Raw genomic sequence first — 21,883 nt, forward strand, 5'->3', positions numbered from 1 at the left:
AGAACTCACAGTGCTGGTCATGACCCATACAATTTAAATCCAGACTATCTGTATCTCCCCCCCCCCAAAAAAAAACCGCACACATCTAAGATCATCAGAGGAAGGCTTTCTCTAGGTCCCACCACTGGCACAGACTTGCTTGGTGAAGACATGAGAGATAGCATTTTGAGTGGCTGCTCCCACCCACTGGAATTCCCTTCTGGGGTAGACTAGGCTGGCCCTCTCCTTTTGCTGGCAGGCAACAATCTTTTTGTTTTTTAAGCAGGCTTTTAATATGTAATCACTCGCGGGGAGGCTTCTTGTCGGGGTACATACTTTATTTAACTTTTGAATCTGTTTTAAATAACTTTGAACTATTTTAACATGATGATTTTAAATGTTGTTTTTATTTATTTATTTTGTGGCTTTTTGAATTTCACACAAATTATTTTAGGTACTTATATTTCAGAAAGTTTAAATACAATTTACATATTGCAAAACCTCACTGAAGGTAAAGGTTATGAAATTCATTAAATGGTATGGGCTCGTAATCTTTAAAGACAATACTTTAAGGGTGAATATTCTTTCCTAAAAATAAAGATAATCATTTATAGTTTTTTTTTCTTCAAATTGAGAAATAAAGAACAATCCTATATTAGAACAAATGTAATTGCTTCAAAACCGAAACAATTAAGTTGAAATTTTTGTAACAGTTACACAAACAGCGTATTTATTTCAACTGACCACTGTCCACTGACCACTCCCATCATGAGAAGAAAAGAGATAAGACTTTCATCCTAAAAGACAAATTATCTGATGATTTTAAAGGAACATTTCCCATCAAATGTTGTCTCTGGAAGAAGGAAGTACATCTAAGTAACCTTCATGGAAGCAAATCCACAGAATTTTTTTTCCAACGACCTAAATTTTAATCTACAAATCAAAGCTTTTATTTGGTGTTTTACAGAAAATACTGGATGCCTCTCTTTTCCATAATATTCACAAATGTCATGTTATGTTGATATTCCAGGAATACAGACCTGGGTGTCTAAAAGCTCCTAGAAATGTAGACATCTCAGCATTTACTTTTTATCCACTTACCTTTTTTCTGTTGCCATTTTTATTTTATTCATGCTGGAAAGAGCTGTTCATCATATCAACCTGGAAAGATCAGTTCCTCGTATCAACATTTTAGATGTTCTGGGAGTAGGTGGGAAACAAAAAGGAAATGTGAGTGTGGGTACATTCATATGGAGTTTTATTGAACACAACTAAATACTCTTATTTTAGGAGATCTTATTGAACTACACACCTATATCGCAAGAAGTAATATAACACTAGTGGAAAATGTGGCTGACTTCTTAATGGAATGTCAATTGTATGCTTAGTTCTATACAACATAGGTACTACCACTTCTGACAACATTGAGAAAGAAGACTCTTTAGATTGAAATGGTGCACTTATAATCAAATCAGAATCAACGTGTTATGTTGGAATGACATGGTAAAGCAGACAATAAAGAACACTGCTAGAAGAAGTGAAGCAACAAGTAATGGGACACTTCTGTTCTCTTGGGAGCGTGAAAGTTTTGGAACACTTTAGTTTTTCTTTAAAACCCCAAATAATAAAAGAAATTGTAACTCCATAAAAAAAAAATCTTGGAAAAAGCCTCAATGTGCCCTAGATTTGTTTCTTACAGAAAGTTTCAGAACAACAATGCTGACATCTCTTTGGGAAATGCCACGTGAAAATTTTTCTGACTAGCCATTGTTGAGTGTATTTTGTATTAATGTAATGCAATGAAAACATTGTGTCAAACGTTCTATATATAAAGATGTCTGGAACGCCTCATCTTATCTTGAAAATGACGTATAACATCACCAACTTTGCCAAATTATTTGGCTGTACGTTTTCATTTTTATTATTGTATGTGCAATTGCTTTAGAAGAAAAATATTTAGCAGAGATCCAAATTTTCCTTATTTGTAGATAGTTTTAAATTTTGTTTTTTGTCTAGTGGATGCTACTATGTTCTCAAAAAAGATACTAAGTAAACACATGAGGATTTATTTTTGCAAGAACAGTATGCTTTGCTTATATAATCATCACTGTAATTTTTACCCACCAAAATATTTACTTATAGAGTTGTCTCTAGAATCCCTTTATTTTGAAAATGATTTTATAACAGATACAAAGTTGTACTTAGCTGCATATACCATTGGTAGAATGGTCAACCTAACTGACATAACATGCAAAGTTTCCATACTATGTTACACTCTCATTTCACCCAAATGACAGTGGGAGTTCAATATCATCATCACTTAGTTTTTACATTGGCGGGTTATAAACCGCCATTAGGGACGTCCTGAGGACATCCCAATTTGAAAAAGGAGCGTCTCTTCTAGACGCCCCTTACCCTATCACGGACTCAGTCCGTACAAAATGGCGGCGCCCTGTTCATACAGGCACCGCCATTTTGACATAGCGGACGCTCTGCGTCCGCATGTGGCGCACCAAAAGTGACGCTGCGAGTGAGCCCTTTGGCACTCACAGCACCTCTTCTGGGGCCTGAGAAGGAGCGTGATTTCCGCACTCCTTCTCTGCAGCGTCCGGGAGCTGCGCCATTTAAAGGCTGTGGTTCCCGGAGGCTGAAAGCGGAGGCAGAGCCAGACCGCTGCTTCTCAGCGGTCTGTAACGCGCCATAGTTTTCTTTTTAGTCCAAATGTCCAATGAGCATTGTCATCCTGAGTTCAAGATCACATTCATAAGATGACTTTGGCATGGTACAGAGCGCCAAAAAGAGGCACCAGGGAGGCGCCTCTTCTGGCTCCACAGCAGCGACGCAGCAACCAATTGGGCAACACCGCTGTGCAGTAAAAAAGGAGTGCACGGAAGCAGCTCCTTTTTTGCAGCGTACTTGCACCACACCAAAGCGCCAGCACCAGTGTGATGACATGCCAGTGGCACAGCCCCATTTGGACGCTGCGCTGCTCACATGTCATTGCTGCACGCACCATCTGGATGGTGCCGCGTAGCTGCGGTGCGCCCATGACGTGCTAGAGTTGCGGGGCATGTGTACGCCCTGCCCCCAAGCAACCCTAGCATGTCATGGGCGCGCTGCAAAGGGCCCGTCTGTACCAGGCCTTTCTGTACTCTCCAAATTTGGACTCACACTGAACAATAACTATCATAGCCCCAGTGGGCAAGAATTTTCACTTTCCTACATTTCTATGCAGCAAGATCTCACACTTCCAATATACTTCCTGTTTTTTGTTGCTTTGCTTAACTGTATCATTTACTCCTAGCAGAAAAACAAAGAAAGCTACAATTCTCAGGCTTTTGTTCCCAAAAGATCCTACAGTGCTTCCAGACAAGTCTTTCATCATGCAACTGCACTAACTCATTCGCAGAACATGGAAAGGGAGCGATCCAGACACCATCTTCCTCTTGGAATTCTGATATATTTTCCCACTGCTTCTTCACCCCTTTTCTTTCGACAAAAATCCATTAATGAGGGGGAAGAAATGGAAGCACTTTTATTGCAACACAACTGCACAACCTTCTTGCACCACAATACTAGAGTCTGTGTTTGATTGTGGTAAGAAACATTATGGTTAGCAGCTACAATTTCCTCTTTATATAAAAATCCCTCTTCTACCCAAAAGGAATGGACTATTTTTATTTTTTGTCACAACCATACCCATCTCTAACATAGTCTTTTTAAAGCATACTTCTACAAACTACATTTACCAAGTATCTGCACTGATAAAATTACCAGTCCCTCTGGGATCTTAGCATATTACATGAGTAACAAAGAAGATTATTTTCTATAGTTTTATCCCACAGTATCAATGCAATGCCTGAAAGCTCAGGACCAAGTCAGCAGGGCCAAGTTTAATGCCTTCCCCTCAGACATTGTCCTAAATTTTCATCATACACCCATGTTGCATGAAAAGAACTCATTAAGTCAGAGGCCTTTTAACCACATGGGCACAGTGAAACATTTCAGCAGCATAACCAGATGAAGAAACAGAAAAGCACTTCCTATATAGGTGCTACAGAGTCAGAAGGGTCATCACCACTGTGGCAGGATAAACCATATAATCACCATCCCAATGAAACATGACTATCTTCTCCAGGCACCTCATGTATCAAAGCCTTGCAAGAGTGTAGAGAAGAAAAATGAAACACAGTTCTCTATTTCTAGAAACAGATGTGGGGAAAAGATAACTTGACTGCAACTTGGGTGAAAGATATGTACGAAAACTGCAGATATCTTCCTGAAAACTTTTACTTAGAGGGAAAAACTATCTTGAACAAACACTCTCATACTAGGGTGGAGCAAAGTCAGCTCCTTATGGCCAAATGAAGTGTGGTAAGACTTATGCAATGCAATACAGGAAGGTTGAAAAATGTATTTGGTCTAAAACAATTATGCACAAATTGGAATATAATTCATTTTATAATCTGAATAAACAAACCCCGAACAACAAATGAATAGAAGTGCACACTGCAAAGTTTAAGTAATCTCTTCTAGTTTGTTGGACAAAGGAATGGGTTTAGACAAGAGCTTAAGGGCCTTGCCAGAAATGCAGACTGACTTGGGCAGTTGCCAAAGAGGACGCTAAAGGGCATCACTTTTCTCTTTATGAGCATTTGTGATTTGGGAGCACTTCAAGGAGGAATGAAGGAGGAAGGTGAGAGGAAGTTTCCACTTTTTTCTTGCTGCAGAACTACTTTGCAACAAAGAATATGGAACATAGGCCATAAGTAAAGGATCCCACTCAGAACATACTGGATATGAGAAAGGGAGAAAATAATTCAAGGAAATTGTAAAGTTACTGTCACACACATTCTTCAGTTCATGGAGCCTTATGCTGGATCAACGAGTCTTCTCTTAATTGAAGGACAGCACAGAATATGACTATTACAACATTTCTGGTATTTGTAGTAATAGTCGTGCGCACACAAGCCAGGTTTTTTTATTTGCACTAAAATAGTAAATGTTCATTTATCTTTATAAAACACTTCATATCACACTTTTTCATGGCATAGAGTCATCTACAAATTGTATATGAATTTAAAAGCAGGGCAGAGACATGAGAATCGACTGTTCTGAAGTCATATATGTAAAGCTTGAAAAACTATTAATCACTCTTAAAGAAATGGGTGCACTTGATTGTCCTGATGCATAAGCTATACTCATGGCACATGGCTACTATTAGGGCAGAATATGGAGAAATTTAACAGTTTCCAATTGTCAGCAGGGGTCAAGCAACATATCATATGCAAACTCTGAGAAAGGAAGCTTGACAACTGGAAGAAGGAACATCAACAATTCAAAATACGCAGATGACACCATACTAATAGCAGAAAGTAGCAAAGACTTGGAATGATTACTAAAGAAAGTCAAGGAAGAAAATGCAAAGGCAGGTTTACAGTTAAACATGAAGAAAACAAAAACAATGACTGCAGACAACTTACATAACTTCAAAGGGGCCGTTCACACTACATTATAAACCAGTTTGCAAACCAGTTTAATATGGGATCGTTCACACTTGCACCAGTTTTTCCCAACCCAAATTCAAGGGGGGGCAGCGCGAATCCCCTTTAACCCAGTTTTTCCAAGACTGAGTTTTTCCCCATTTCTTTTCCAAAATACCAGGTTTTATCAGGGTGCTGTCAATGGGAATTAGCTCCCAATTTCATTCAGGGCATTCCAGAGGGAGGGGTTAATGTGCAGGGGAAGGAACATGCCCACTCCTTTGCTCTCCTCCTGCCAGCCAAGTGCCATTATTTTTCCCTCTTGACACTCAGTTGCAGGAATAAAAAAAGCAGCTCCAGAAATGCAGTGGATTCAAACTTCCCATGCTTTGGAAAGCGGTCTCTTTAAAGTGCAGCCCGGATTTTTTCCTCTTCTGCCAGTGATTTTTAGTGCCCTTATCTGCACCGATGTCCAATTCCCAGAGCTTACCAAAGCCAGAGAGGCGGTTCTCCTGGGAACATCATTAGACAGTGTAATTTTTTTTTAATTGACAGTTTATGCACACGTTTGCTATTGCATGGCCACAGCAAACTGCACCTTTAAATACTCAGATCATCAGTATGAAAAAAGATGTGCATGATTTGCTTGACATGTTGTTTTTTTAAATACCCTATCAGTGCGGCTGTGAGTTACGAGTCATTTTTTACTCTTTCCCAAGAAATAAAACTACAACAGACTCTGCACCCAAGTTGGTGCAAACTAAAACTCTCTCACACATACTATATTGCTGAGAGATTGTATTATTATATGGCTGAGGGAGTGTGACTTGCCCCCAAGGATAACTGATCCCAGGGTTTCTTGCTAAGGGTTGTTCTGAGAAGCTTGCCATTGCCATCCTCCAAGGCTGACGAGGTGGTGGTGGCCAAACAGTGTGACATAGATGTGCATGATTTGACTGACAGTTTAAAAAAGCCCTAAGAACAATTGCAAACCCGAGAACAATCACAATGGTATCACAAATGGTAATGTGAACTTCATCAGGGTTAAAATGTCATGGCGAAATTCGATTGGGATAAACATAGTGGGAACTCTGATTTGGTATTGCATCATCGAATCTCCCTGGATCTACTCCTCACAAAAACACTAGTGTGAATGGGGCCAAAGTAGACAACAAAAACATTGAATTAGTTCAAGATTTTCCAGTTATTAATGGCTCAGTTATTAATCAGAATGGAGATTGCAGTTAGGAAATCAGAGGACTAGGCCTTAGATGTGTAGTTATGAAAGAACTAGACAAGATCCTGAAATGTAAAGTTATAGCATTGAAGAATAAAACTAGGATTGTTCATGCCATGCATTTTCCATTTCTATGTATGGTTGTGAAAGCTGGACAATGAAGAAAGCTGATAGGAAGAAAATCAACTCATTTGAAATGTACTGGTGGTGAAGTATTCTACAGATACCATGAACAGCTAAAAAGATAAATATATGTGTCTAGAGCAAATGAAGCCTGAATTCTCCCTAGAAGAAAAGATGTTTGAACTGAGACTGTTATACTTTGGCCGTATTATGAAAAGACATGATTCACTAGAAAAAGCAATGCTTACCAAAGTAGAAGGCAGTAGGAAAAGAGCAAAACACACATTCCTGATGGATAGACTTGATAAAAGAAGTCACAGCTACCCTGAATCTGCAGGACCTAAGCAAGCTGTTGATGAGTTGGAGGTCTCTCATTCATGGGTGGTCATAAGTCGAAATCAACTTGACGGCTGTTAGCAACAACAAATATAATGTTTTCCACAGAAAAAAATATTAGCACTACAATATTCAAGGACAGTGTATCACAAACAACATTCACCTTTAACAGGTCTGCACTTGTTAAGAGTATCAGTCTCAAAACAACTTTACAGCACTCCATCTCTTTCTAAACCACTGGCATCAAGAGTCCTTACTGGCTCCCCTCCTTAAGCCACGCCTTGATTTAGCAACAGTCCTTACTTGGTAACTCAAAACATATTAGGTCAATTAATCATTCTTTTACCCTCATTTGTGTTCAAAGTACATTAGAAGTGTCTTCTTACCTACAAACGCTAAGATTTTCAGGTGAAGCACTGCTGCAAGTACCTTGCACAAGGGTTGACATCTACTTTTTGTCTCTGATTTTTAGTGCGCAAAAATAGTTTTGAAACAAAACAAGGGGTAAAAATAAAGCAAAAAAGAATCAATCAAAATCTATGGTAACATAACACTTAATTTTTCCCCACTCTTTGAAAGTGAAATGATGTTCTCAACAATGGCTCCTTTTCATCCTGGAGAGAAGTGACCAGTGGGGTCCCACAGGGTTCTGTCCTGGGCCCAGTGCTATTCAACATCTTTATCAACGACTTGGATGACAGAATTGGAAGCATTCTTATCAAATTTGCACATGACACCAAATTAGGAGGAGTAGCTAACACTCCAGAGGACAGGATCAACATTCAAGATGACCTGAATAAACTAGAAAGTTGGGCCACAGCTAACAAAATGAACTTCAACAGGGAGAAATACAAGGTACTGCACTTAGGGTGGAAAAATAAAATGCACAGATATAGGATGGGAGACACATGGCTGAATGAGACTACGTGTGAAAGGGATCTGGGAGTCCAAGTAGACCACAAGCTGAACATGAGTGAACAGTGTGATGCAGCAGCTAAAAAGGCCAATGCAATTTTAGGCTGCATCAGTAAGAGTATCTAGATCAAGGGAAGTAATAGTGCCACTCTATTCTGCTTTGGTCAGGCCCCACCTGGAATATTGTGTCCAGTTCTGGGCGCCACAATTCAAAAAGGATGTTGAAAAACTGGAACGTGTCCAATGGAGGGCAAGTAAAATGGTGAAAGGTCTAGAAACCATGTCCTATGAGGAACGACTTAAGGAGCTGGGGATGTTTAGCCTGGAGAAGAGAAGGTTAAGAGGTGATATGATAGCCCTGTTTAAATACTTGAAGGGATGCCATACTGAGGAGGGAGCCAATTTGTTTTCACTTGCTCCAGAGACTAGGACCCGGAGCAATGGATGCAAGCTACAAGAAAAGAGATTCCACCTCAACATTAGGAAGAACGTCCTGACAGTAAGGGCTGTTCGACAGTGGAACAAACTCCCTTGGAGTGTAGTGGAGTCTCCTTCCTTGGAGGTCTTTAAACAGAGGCTAGATGGCCATCTGTCGAAGATGATTTGATTTGGATTCTTGCATGTCAGGGGGTTGGACTGGATGGCCCTTGCAGTCTCTTCCAACTCTATGATTCTATGATTCTATGTTACATGGCTCATGTAACATCATGTAATCCCACCCTTCTACAAACCTCTACAAACAAATATCCAGTGTAGCCAGACTTCAGGAGCAATATAAGGCCTTTGCACATTTCCCACAATCTCATCTAATCACTCACTAACCTCAGCACAAGTTTCTTATATGGCAGAATAGTCGTAACTATTCATGGATGAGGCAAAGACACAGAAGTTCATAGGAATGTGAGGTGCTTGCACAGGCACTTTAATGTTGCAGGCAAATAGGTGCAAGGACCTGGCTATGTGAATTCTCTGCATGTAGGTGACTATGGGCCACAACAGACTGGCAAAAAACGCCAGCTTCAGGGTGACGAGGGAGTGTGGTGTATGCACGGCACACGCCCCAACACTGCCCCAAGCTGGTGTCACACTGCCCCACTGACCTCACAGCAAGTGGCATTCACAGCATTTTTGCATCACAGTGCTTACATGTGCCACGCCGCAGAAACACCAAAAGCAGCCGCGGAGGCAGAAAGGGTACTTTTTTCCGCCCCTTTACAGCCATCTGTTGAGCCCTATGTTGCATGTGACACAACTCCCATTTTTTAATAATCAGGTCACTTTTTAAAAATGTTGTTGGCTTAACTCTCAACTGTTTTAAACACTATGGTTTTGTCATAGCTAAAGCAAGCCACCTCTAGAACAGTGAGGGTAGAGATAATATACAATGTAAGAATGGTTAAAATAAGCCATCTCCATGGACTGAGATTAATAATAATCAAGCTTATTTAATAAACAGAAACATGCCCTAAGAGTACCACTGCATCTTCTGGATAATATAACATGGATTATGGATAGTATTACTGGATTTCATATCTATTCTAGAAGCAACACCTGTGAGAAATAAATAAACTTGTCAGACATTGAGAAAATAAAAAGAGCCTTGCTGGTTCAGATCAACGGAACACCAAGTGCCTCTGGTACTGAAGGGGATATATTCATCATGACTAGCAACTACACATAGCCTCATTTTCCACCAATATATCTAACCCTCACTCAGAAATTAACCAAGCTGGCAGCCATCACTCTCCTTGTGGTAGCAACCTCTACAGTTTGACCATGCATTGTGTGAAGAAGTACTTCTTTTTAATTTCGCCTGAATCTCTTAATACATAATTTCAGTACATGACCAGATTATAGTATCACAAGAGGATAAAAGGAGCTTCTTCCTAGCCACCACACATACCAAGTACAATGCTATAAACACATATTTGCTTACTTCCTTCTATTCCCCCCCCCCCCCGCCCTTCAATACTGTAATCAGTCACAGACACTGTAACCCTCCCTCACAGGAAATTGCTCCAGTGCCTTGATTTGATTATCTTTCTTTTGCATCTTTTTCAGCTCCACAGTATTCTTTTTTCAGGTGTGGGGACCAGAATTGTATAGTATTCCAAGTGAGTTTGTACCATAGATTTGTATAAAGATGTTTGTGTATGTGTGCCTTCAAGTTGCCTGTTGACTTGAATTTCATAGGGTTTCGTTAGGCAAGGAATACTCAGAGCTGGTTTTGCCAGTTCCTTCCTTTGAAGTATAGTCAACAGCACTTGGTATTCATTGGTGGCCTCTCCTCCAAGTATTAGCAGGGGTGACCCTGTGTAGCTTCCAATATCACATGGGATCTGGTCCAATTAGGGTATTTAGGCCCTTGTATAAGGATAGTATATCCTTATATTTAAAGTTACAAGGATGCACTATAACAAACTTAAAGTTATATGGATAGATCAAACACTGATCAGAACAGAGACTGCAGTCAAGAAATCAGAAGACTAGGAATGGGAAGGCAGCCATGAAAGAACTACGAAGGATCCTAAAGAGTAAAGATATACAGTCAGTCCTCCTTATCCACTGCTTTTTTTATCCACAGATTCAAGCATCCACAATTTGAAAATACTGGGGGAAAAGTATTCATTCCAAATAGCAAACCTTGATTTTCTATTTTATATATGGGACACCATGTTACTATGCCGTTGTATTTAATGGGACTTGAACATCCATGGGTTTTGGTATCCACGGGGATCCTGGAACCAACCCTCAGCAGATAACAAGAACCCACTGTACTACTGAAAACTAAAATCAGAATTGTACAAGCCATCATATTCCCCATCACCATGTATGGATGTTAGAGACAGACGGTGAAGGAAGCAGAGATGGAACTCTTCCTGGAAACCAAGATGAGGCTGTTGTACTTTGGCCACATCACAAGAAGGCATGACTAATTAGATGCTAGGAAAAGTAGAAGGCAGTAGAAAGAGAGGAACACCACATGCCAGATGGATAGACTCAATCAGGGAGGCCACCGGCCTGAATTTACAGGACCTAAGGCTTAGGTCTTAAGCAGAGAGGATTGGGGGCCTTGGAGCTGTTTCATCCACAGGGTCGCCATGAGTCAGGGCCAACTCAAGGGCAGTTAACAACAACAAGGACAGTATGATATTGACAATTTCGTCTTTAGGTCATTTTCTAATTATGCCTTGGTGGCATTTGTCCATTTTTACAGCAGTGGCACACTTGGCCAAAGTGATCACAAAACTACCCTTCTCAACACTATGATTCCCTTTCCCAGTCAGTTACTGTACGCTGACATTTGAGCAGCGCTTGCACAAAGGCCTTTACTTCTTCTTTCAGCCTCAATATGTACTAATTTGATTGTCAATTTCATTTGGCATCAGAGAACCCATTCTCACATCATGGAGGGATCCTCTTCTGGTGCCCTTTACAAGGCTGTTCTTCTAACAACCAGAGTAAATCAGTGCTCCTTCAAGTGGCGCTCCAGTCCATGGGTCATTGGATGCCAGTCCCTCGAGAGTTACCAGCAATGGGGGGAGGGGGACTGTATGGTGTAGTATGTAGTATGGTGTAAGGCACTGAGAGACTAGGGTTCGAATCCTGGCTGGGCCATATAAACCCACAGGGTGACCTTGGGCAAGTCACACTCTCTCAGCCTCAGAGGATAGGGGGAAAAACCTCTGAAGAAACTTGCCAAGAAAACCCCATGATAGAAAACCGTAAGTTGTAAATTACTTTGAAGGCACACAACAACAACAAACACATATGTATACAAATAGAGAGGAGAAACATACACAGCAAGGTCAGAAGGTGATGGCAACACAAGACAGACAGCCCTTGACAAGAGAAAAAACGCCTTGAAGATCTGCCTTAAAGGTCCAAAGCACACAGCAGAAGTAATGCGTTTTGAGGCTGCTTTACCTGCCCTGGCTAAAAGCTAAGGAATGCTGGAACTGTAATTTTGGGAGACATTGAGGCTTCTCTGTCAGAAAGAGCTCTGGTGCCACAATAAAACTACCACTCCCAGGATTCCCTAGCACTTGAAGCGGGCTCGAACCGGATTATTTCTCCAACGTAGATTGGATCAAATATACATACCCTGCCTGAGATTGAGGTGGCTTACATCAATATTAAAAAACTTTAAAATACAATAAAACAGAACGCCCCATAAAGCCATAATGAACAAATCACAGCAATAATAACAATAATAATGATTAATAATAAATTTTATGTTTGCCCTGCCTCCCCCTCAGGATCGAGGCGGCTTACAATACGATAAAAACAGTATAAAATACATCATACATCATAAAATACCCATGGATCCCCCCCAACACAACGCCCAAATGAGATACCAAAGGTGGGCCCCTTCCTCCTCCTCCTCCTCCTCCTCCCACCCACCCAGCCATTTCTCAAGAAAACGTCGGCTGCATCCACCCTGGAGGAATAACCCGGTTTGGCACCGCTTTAACTCTTTTCTGGCTCAAGTGCTATGGAATTCTGGGAGTTGGAGTTTGTTGTGGGGCAACACACTCCAACTCCCAGAATTCCATAGCACTTGAGCCAAGAAGCATTTAAAGCGGTGCCAAACCGGGTTCTCTCTCCAGTGTGGATGCAGCAATAGAGTTTAAAAGGCTGCAGCAGAAGGGTTTGAGGAGGGAATTAGAAGAAGAGGGGGGCTGCCTTTCCTCCCTCCTTCCGGACAGAGGGCTGGGATGTAGGACGCGTCCGGGAAAAGGAGGGCGGGGCAGGGGGGTCTTTGGAGGAAAGGGAGGAAAATGGGGCTCAGCTTCCCCTGCTTCCCTCTCTCCTTCCATGGCCCCCATTCACCTTCTCTCTTCCAGGAGGCGGCCTCCTCCTCCGGGCACCTTCAGCGCCGCACCGCCCTCTGCGCAGCCGCAGAAGGGAAGCACTCTCCTGGGGCGAGGCAGGTGAGAAGCTGCTGCTGCTGCTGAGAAAGGGAAAGCGCGGCCCCTAAGAGGAGCCAGCGGACGCGGTAGAGACCTGTCCGCATCCTGGTGACGTCACCGCGCGGGCGGGGGGGCGCGCGCTCTCCTCCTCCCTCCCTGGCGCTGGGCCCCGCCCCCTTTTGCCTGAGGATGGCGGTTAATATTAATAAACGCCTTTCTCTCTCCCACCCCCCGACCCCCTTCAGCGACCGTTATTCCTCCTCCTTAGTTCCCTTCTGGCGCGCGCCTTCCCCCTCAACGCCCAAACCTAATACAAGGACCAGTGACGTCACTAGGGGGTTGGGGGGGTCCTGGATGAGGAGGACCGTACCAAGTGACACCCTAAAAAGGGGTGTCTGTGTCTGAGACAACACAACACTGCCCCTCGTACATTTAGGCCTTCATCTGCTTCCCATTGAAATGCTTTAAGAGACGATGGCAATGGAGAGGAAGCTCAGTGGGAGGAGAAAGGAATCGCCCTAGAATTTTGTTTAATTAAAATTTCAAAAAAAGATTCAAAAAATTGAATTTTTTTAAAAAAATAAATCTTTAACCACACGACGTTTCGACCGAATCTTCACTGTGTATAATTAAACACATTTAGGCTGCGCCTGTGACAGTTGTGATTTGAAAGTGTAATTTTTAATATAGCTCCCGTGTTTCCCCAAAAATAAGACACTGCCTTATAAATTTATTACGACCGACCGGTCAAACATCAAATAGACATCAGTCAACAAACGTAATAAATCACACGATTCTATGAAATAAACACCATAGTAAATTATCAAATTACAAAATTATATTAAAAGAAAAGATAAAATTTAACAATATAAAAACATTGTAAGAGTATAAAATATATAAACATTTTAAACAGACTAAAAAAAGTCATATTTATTTCTCCCTCAAGAAGACACTCTGTGGCTTATTTTTCAGGGGATGTCTTATTTTTTTTTATTAAGTATGGTACAACAATTTACATTTATTCAAATATCATTAAGCCATCTTCTTCTGGAACATTGTCATAACCAGTGTTGACAACAAGCCTCAAAGATATATCCCGGAATGTTTTACCGAAATCCAAAATCCCCAGAATTCCCCAATATTTACTGGAATATTCAGTCAAAATCCCCAGAAATAAATTAATTAAATCCCCAGATTCTAGGGAATTCCCCAGAAACTGGCAGTGCTGGTCATAACTCTCCAGGCCCTGGTAAGCCCCAATCGTGGCACATGCATGTGGCCACACCGCCATTAATAATAATAATAATAATAATAATTTTATTTATATTTCCCACCTCTCCTGCAGATCGAGGCAGGATTACATCAACAAAAACAACACAATACAATATAAAAATATAATCATAAATACTAACATTCATGCAATAAATAGCTAAACCATTGCCTAATCATCCAATAATCAGTCATTCGTAGTCCAAAGTGGGGCAGTTATTTTAATGCTCTCCTGTATAAGGTCGAGGTTGTAATGAGATGGATCTCCTCCGGCAGGGTGTTCCACAATTTAGGGGCTGTAGCTGTGAACGCTCTGAGGGATGTTGTCATTAACCTGGTCTGAGAGTGTGGGGCTGTCCCTAATGTTGGTGTGGCCATGTGCATGCACCACCATTGGGGACAATGGGACTTGAGGTCCTGCAGATTTTGGGATCCACGGGGGTGTCTGGAACTGATTCCCTGTGGATGTCAAGGTCCCACTGTACCCTGTATTTTGGAGAGTATTTACAACTCCATCAATTTCTTTTGAAGACCCCTGAAGAATGCTGAAACACACTGAGCTTCAAACAAAACTAAATAAACAATTGGTCTTCCCAGAGCAGGTGGAGCTTTTCTCCTCACTGTTTTCTACTTTTCCACTTGCTTTTCAGCATTCCCTTCAGTTTCAAGACTTGTATTTCCAGAGAAAGGCTGCATCCACACTGCAGAAATAATCCAAATTGACACCACTTTAACTTCCATGGCTCAATGCTATGCAGTTCTGGGAACTTTAGTTTTGTGAGACATTTAACCACCTCTGTCAGAGAGCTCTGGCATCACAACAAACTACAGTCCCCAGGATTTCATAACACTGAGCCACAGAAGTTGGTGCCAAATTGAGTTATTTCTGCCCTGTGGTTGCAGCTAGAGAGAGAGAGAGAGAGAGAATGTCTTCATTTAGACCAGGGGTTCCCAAACTTTGGCCCTCCAGGTGTGTTGGACGGACCTCATCTTCCAGAAGCCCCAGGGAGTTTGTATTATTCTGTCGATTTGCCCTGGATGAAATCTAGTATCGTTTCAAATTTATTTACCTGTCTTCGGTCCTCTGGATTGGGTTGGCTTGTGTGGTGTGCTTTAATATTTAATATTTTAATATTTATTAAAATTTAACAGAATAAAGAATAGCTATAGCAGTACTATACAAAGTTATGTGGGTATTAAACCTCTAAGGCTGCAATCTTGTAAACTACATGCCTGGAAATAACTAGATTTGTCCAGTTTTGTTTTGTACTTTTTGTTTAAAAGAAAAGGTCTTTACATTTGGAGGTCATAGGCAAGTAACATAACTATATATTCAAGCATAGATAAAACTGATACAAAAGTCATTTAAAGACATAAAACATTCTAAATGTTTCACAAACAGAAAACTTCAATCAACAGTCTGCATTGTTTAATGCCATCCTGGAGAAACATCACTTACACACCGCAAGAACACTTCTGATTACCTCTCCCTCTTTTCAAAGGTAGTGCTATACCTGCCACCAAAATTATCCCAAACTTTCACATAGCTTCAGCAGCATGAGAGCAAGCTGTTTGATTGATACCCCAGTCCTCGAACATACATAAAATGATTGTACAGTGCACCCTTGGTACCTGCTGGGTAGTTTCCATGGATATCTACATCTGTGATCTGTGAACGTTCCAGTCCTATTAAAGACAATAACGTAGTAAAATCGTGTCTCTTATATAACATGGCAAAATCAAGATTTGCTTTCTGGAATGTAAATATTCAAACTGTGGATGGTGGAATCTATGAATGCAGAATACATGCATATGGAGGGTCAACTGTATACCTCAAGATGATGCACGCAAAAATATTACCCTACTTGGTCTTTAGTGAGTCTGAAATCTCAAATGGGGTTCCATAGTTGAAAGGTAGCCACTAAAAACAACTTTTCACACCTACAAATCTAATGTGCAGACAGTATTATTACCTGGCCATTGTGGAAGCCAGTTCACAGTCAGTGTTGTCTCCAGAAGATGACTTTGAAGAACCAAGATCTCCACAGACAGAGCGAGATCATGTTTGGGTTGTGAGCTTTGGTGATCTCTGTAGCATTTCCAAGCTCAACTCAAGGTTTTGACCTACAAAGCACAAAATGACTTGACACCAGGATATTTGAAAGACCACCTCCTCTCATATGGGCTTGGCTAAATTTCTGAGATCCTCAGTGGACTCTGTTGCAATAATAATAATATCCCAACATCTCATGAGTTAGGTTGACATAGGTCCAAAACACACTGCAAAAATAAGAATTCTGCTAGGGAATTCTGGGAACTATTTTTCTGAAACGTTTAGCCTTCTGTGTCAGACAGCTCTGGTGCCACAATAAACTGCAATTCCCAGGATTCCCTAGCATTGAGCCAGGGCAGTTAAAAGTGGTCTCAAAGTGGATTATTTCTGCAGTGTGTTTTGAACCATACAGACATAACAGGGCTTTCAGTGTAGCAGCACCCTAATAATGGAATTCCTTGCCAAGGGAAGTCAGACAGGTGCCATGAGCTTCTGGTGGGCAGCTAAATCAGTGTTCCGCATGGCATTTGATGTTTGAAACTGCTCTCTTTTATTTTGATTGCTTGTAAATTATATTTAAGGATTGTTTTAAGGGTGTTTTAAAATATTTTTAAAGAGTATTTTAATGAGCTTTCAAGTTTTTTTTTTAAATCTACTTTTATTTGTCGTGCATCTCCTTGGGACCTGCTGCTCCAGGAGACGATTTAGAAATACTTTAACTAGTAATAATACACTCTTCAACTGCCATCATAGTATGATTCGTGCTGGCAAGTAGCATGTGTTATATTTGTTCAACTGGTTCTTAATTCAGTCTAATACATCTAAAAATCTGATTCAATGGATATGAGTCAGGAAGAAATCCAGATTAAGAGACTGGGACTATAATCCCATGCAAATGTATCTGGAAGTAAACTCTACTGAATATGGTGGATCTTCCATCTGAATCCACATATAGGTTTGTACTAAGGGTTGGGTAAATATGTATGTGGAATGATGTCTCTGTGTTGGCAGGCAATGTGTGCTTTCTTTGTCACAAGTTGTCAAATTCAGCAGTTAACCAAATTCAGAAATTCAGGCTTTAGTTAACATCAGCAAACCTTTATTCAGTTACTATAGGTCCACACCAGAGACGTTCATAGTCAGAACTAAATAGCAAGCATTAGCAATGCCTAATTAGACTGCACATAATTTCAAAATTAGTAGGATAATTGTTCATTCATTACCATCTCAAAACAACTTTGGTTCTCTCCCATACTGTCCCACTTCTTGCTCTTCCATTCAGTTTCTTCCTAGCAGAATGACCTTGGGAAGTTTTGGTTCATGCCTCTCTCCTCTACTTTGTTATCATACCACCTGCACTACCAAAGTGTAAATACTTTAAAATTATGTAGAAACCCTTGTATTCTCATGAAACAAGGAGAAAGTTGTTAGCATTAATTGTTCTTGCATACAGAAACAAAATAAGCAAAGATTTATAACTGTACTATATGATCTGTCTTTAAATGTATTCTGTTAGGTGACACTAAAAAGTGACAAAGGTCTTGCAAAGGCATTTAATCTGGGATGATAGGAAGCCTAATGACATATACTTCACAGGGCTGAATAATATGATCACAGTATTAACAAAGACAAGAATCAAACAGCTATAGCAGCAATATACAGAATCTAAATATTTTATACTGAATGGTATTACAGGCTATAGTGTCATATAAATATATAGACTGTTACCAGGATATGCCTGGCAAATTTCTTCAATGTTTACTTAGAGAATGTTGTGCTGTTTTTCCCCATCTAAAATATAGCTTGTGCTCTATCGGATTAATAAATCAAATCTACATGATTTGCAGAAAAATGCTATGTATACTCTGGTATTGTGTATCACGTTAGGTTAAAGCATGTTTTTCCATTGTAAAAATACAGAATCCTAAACCAAGTTATCTATGGAATAAATGGCTTTCTTTGGAACTACATTCTAGCAATCTTTAGAAACACTTCCTTGAATATACAGTTTTAATTACTGTATATACTCAACCATAAGTAAACAGACAAATTCTGTCCTATAGTAGAAGCAGGATATTTACTACAACAGTAAATCTCATTTATGTAAAGCACAGGATCTAAATAATTTTTTAACTGTTTAATAATGTTTTCTGAACACCATTTCAAGTGGATTAAGACAGTATTCTTCACATGCTTCCAAGTAGTGGTTTGAATCAGGGTTCACATGGACATTTTATAGAGATATTAATATTCTTTATATCTTAATATAACCCATTAGGTAGGGGAACTGGTAAGATTGGTTTTTGACAAGGATCTTCTGCATGAGAATTAATCATCTGTAATAGCCCTTAGGAAATTGTAATTTTCTAAGTAAAGTAACTAATTCTATCAATATATAGGCTGATTTGCTGAAGAGTTATCTTTTTTTAAAATGAAGGGAGATTGGTGCAGATTGCGCACAGCATTTTAATAATATGTGAACATTTGGAGCACTTTTTCCCGATGATGTGTGCATCTTTGGTGGTAGACGCATATCGTTCAGTGGACCTTTGTCTATAATAAATGTGTTTAGAATTAGTATTATTTATGCCTTTGTAGTAAAGTACCCAAACATGTTCAATCAAGGAAACTGAACATTTCTAAATGGTTTCATCTTCATTACTGAGTGGTGGTGGTGTTACAATATGCATATCCCACACCAACAATGCCGTAGCTATGCATTTGTTAACTTGCCATTTAGCACTAAATATGTATCACATTCTTACATTCTGGAAGGTCAAATTTAAAATATATATATCTTGAGACATGGCCTTGTATGCTCTATGTTCTAATGAGCAGCATTCTGTAGCAAAGGACACAAAGCAAGGTGGGAGATGGTTAGCAATATTTTTGATTTATGTAAAATCCTCTCAGAGCATCAGAGAAAAACATTATATCTACAAAGCATACATTTTGTTGGGTTATCATAAATATTGTTGGCTTGTTGGAACATCTGGTTTTTTTCCAAAATCCATTGTTCTCATACACAGAAAAATGTGCTTAAAAGGGATGAAAATAATACTTGGAAAATGGTTAAAATGTGTTTCTGAAGCACTGAAAAGCTTTGATGAGAAGAATCTTGACTGAAAAGAATCCTTGCCATTTGGGACCTATTCTAGGCAAAATTTGCAAGGGGTTGTTTTATTCACAAAATACTATTTTCTGCACAGGATTTTTTTTTCATGAAGAAAATGCTATCTCCTGCACAAAAAATGGTGTTGTCATTGACTGATTCTGTGTAAAATTTGCAAACGGTTCTTTTGTGCAAGATACAGAATTGTAAGTGTGGACAATAATATTTCTGCACAGAAACATTCTTTTCCATGCAGAAAATGTTATCTGCACATACAGTGCTGTTTGCTGCTCAAAACAACAATGTGTGAATTTTCAGCAGAATAAGTCCCCACCTGCAGCATTTTCTGTGCAGGAAACAAAATTTTCTTCCACACATTAAATGCTGTTTTCTGTGAAGAAACACCAAGTGCAAATTTTATGCAGAATAAGTCCTGAAGTACACTTATGCAGTGTTCAAAGACTTTCTCACAGCAGGGAAAAATTACTAAAAATACTCATTGCTTCGAGAAAAAGATTGACAAGCAAATAAACAAACCCGAAAACATTTCTATTACTTAAGCCCCACTGTTCCAATGTGACAAGTTAAGTTGTAACCAATATAAGCCAGAAAGACCTTGGGAAGTTTTGGTTCATGCATGCCTCCTCTACTTTATCATACCACCTGCATTGCAAAAATGTAAATACTTTAAAATGGTATAAACCCTTCTATTCTCATGAAACAAGAAGATTATTAGCATTAAATGGATTTGTGTGATGTGTGTGTTAACTGTCTTCAAGCTGACCTCGACTTATGGTGACCCTATGAACAACACATCTCCAAGACATTGTTCTCAATAGCCCTTTTCAGGCCTTTCAGACTCAGCGCTGTAGCTTCCTTGATTGAGACTATCTGTCTGAAATGCGGTCATCTTTTCCTACTGCCTTCTACATTACTAAGCATTATTGTCTTTTCTAGTGAGTCATGTTTTCTCATGATATGTCCAAAGTACAAGTCTCAGTTTAGTCAGCTTCTAGGGAGAGTTCAGCTTTAATTTGCTCTTTATGGCAGTCCACAATATCTGTTCAAGTGTTCCCCAGCACATTTCAAATAAGTTGATTTTCTTCCTAGCTGCTTTCTTCACATCTAGTTTTCACAAGCATTCATAGAAATTGGAAATACAATGGCACAGACAATTCTAACTTTAGTATTAAATGATATATCTTTACATTTCAGAATCATGCCTAGTTCTTTCATAGCTGCTCTTCGAAATACTAGTCTTATTCTATTTCTTGATTACAGTCTCTTTTTTGATGAATGACTGATCTAAGGTATGGAAAGTATTTAACTATTTCAATTTCTTCATTGTCGACATTAAAAGTATGTATATTATCTGTGGTCATTATTTTTTTGTTTTCTTAGCATTCAGTATTAAACCTGCCTTAGCACTTACGTTCTTGGTTTTTCTTCAGTAATAAATTCAGGGCTCTACTATTTTCTGCTAGTAGTAGTGCCATCTGTATGGTGTTGTTCCTTCCTCAAATTTTCATGCTTCCTTCCTCTGAATCTAATCTTGCTTCTGGTATGATATTTTTGGCATAAAAGTTGAAGAGATATAGTGCCTTCCCAATTAGAAACTATTGTTTCTCCATACAGGTAACCATACAGGTTAAGCATCAGGACAATGAAATATTGTGGCACGCCCATTTCTTTAAGCCCATATCTTTTCATGTTGTTCCATCCTCTGTTATTCCATACACATTTTCCCACTCCATTTTTAACATCTTAAACAATGGCATGCAAGGAGGAGAGAAGACAAAATAGTAAGAGAATACTCATCTCATCTCAACTTGACATTTATTTTGATTAAAATAAAACCCTTACCTTCTTCTTTATATATGAACAGCACACCTGTGCAAGTAAGAAATATGTGGCTTCCTTCCTTCCCCAATATTAGTTTGGCCATCAGATAACACGTTATTGTTAATATTGTAAAACTAGCCAAGATATATACACCAGACATGGGAAAGGGAGTGCTTGACAATCTTATTCAAATGAAAGTTCATTCAATGTGCATATACCAGCTTTGAATAAATTATCCCAAAAATAGTGACCTGTTTTACTGAAAATGAATCAGTATAAGAATTCCTGGTGAGGCAGATTTCTAGAACCATTTCAGTTTGTTTTCAGGGCCAGTTATGGGGCAAAGATGGCTTTGGTTGCCTTGGTGAATGACCTATGCCAGCAACTGGAAAGGTCTGTTCCTGTTGGTTCTTGTGGACCTCTCAGTAGCTTTCAATACCATTGACCATGGTATCCTTCTAGGTCACCTTGTTGGGATGGGGCTTGGCAATACTGGTCTACAGTGACTCCATTCTTTCCTAGAGGCGTGTTCTCAAAAGTATGTGCTGGGGTTTCTTGCTCAACTCCTTGGCCCATGGAATCCCTTGGGACTCTCTCTTGTCCACTATGCTATTATCACAT

General features: G+C 39.8%; 1 protein-coding gene across 6 annotated transcripts in view; it reads right to left on the bottom strand.

Annotated features, from left to right (window-relative positions):
* The window catches only part of AGTPBP1 (ATP/GTP binding carboxypeptidase 1), a 104,894-nt gene that overhangs the window by 74,099 nt on the left and 8,912 nt on the right, over positions 1–21,883 (bottom strand). The window contains exons 1-3 of one of the 6 annotated variants that reach the window (XM_089494543.1): positions 12,907–13,092; positions 7,071–7,232; positions 1,081–1,179 (exon numbers count right to left, since the gene is read on the bottom strand). In XM_089494543.1, the coding sequence (XP_089350669.1) occupies positions 1,081–1,112 (32 nt within the window). In that variant the 5' untranslated portion in view covers positions 1,113–1,179; positions 7,071–7,232; positions 12,907–13,092. Of the gene's footprint in view, positions 1–1,080; positions 1,180–7,070; positions 7,233–7,544; positions 7,637–12,906; positions 13,093–21,883 lie in introns of those variants that run through there. The other 5 variants (XM_089494538.1, XM_089494542.1, XM_089494539.1 and 2 more) reach the window with 5 other exon arrangements.

This window comes from Sceloporus occidentalis, unplaced genomic scaffold, assembly GCF_023333645.1.
Source record: "Sceloporus occidentalis isolate IW3139 unplaced genomic scaffold, rSceOcc1.0.p SCAF_73, whole genome shotgun sequence".
NCBI classification, from domain to species: Eukaryota; Metazoa; Chordata; class Lepidosauria; order Squamata; family Phrynosomatidae; genus Sceloporus; species Sceloporus occidentalis.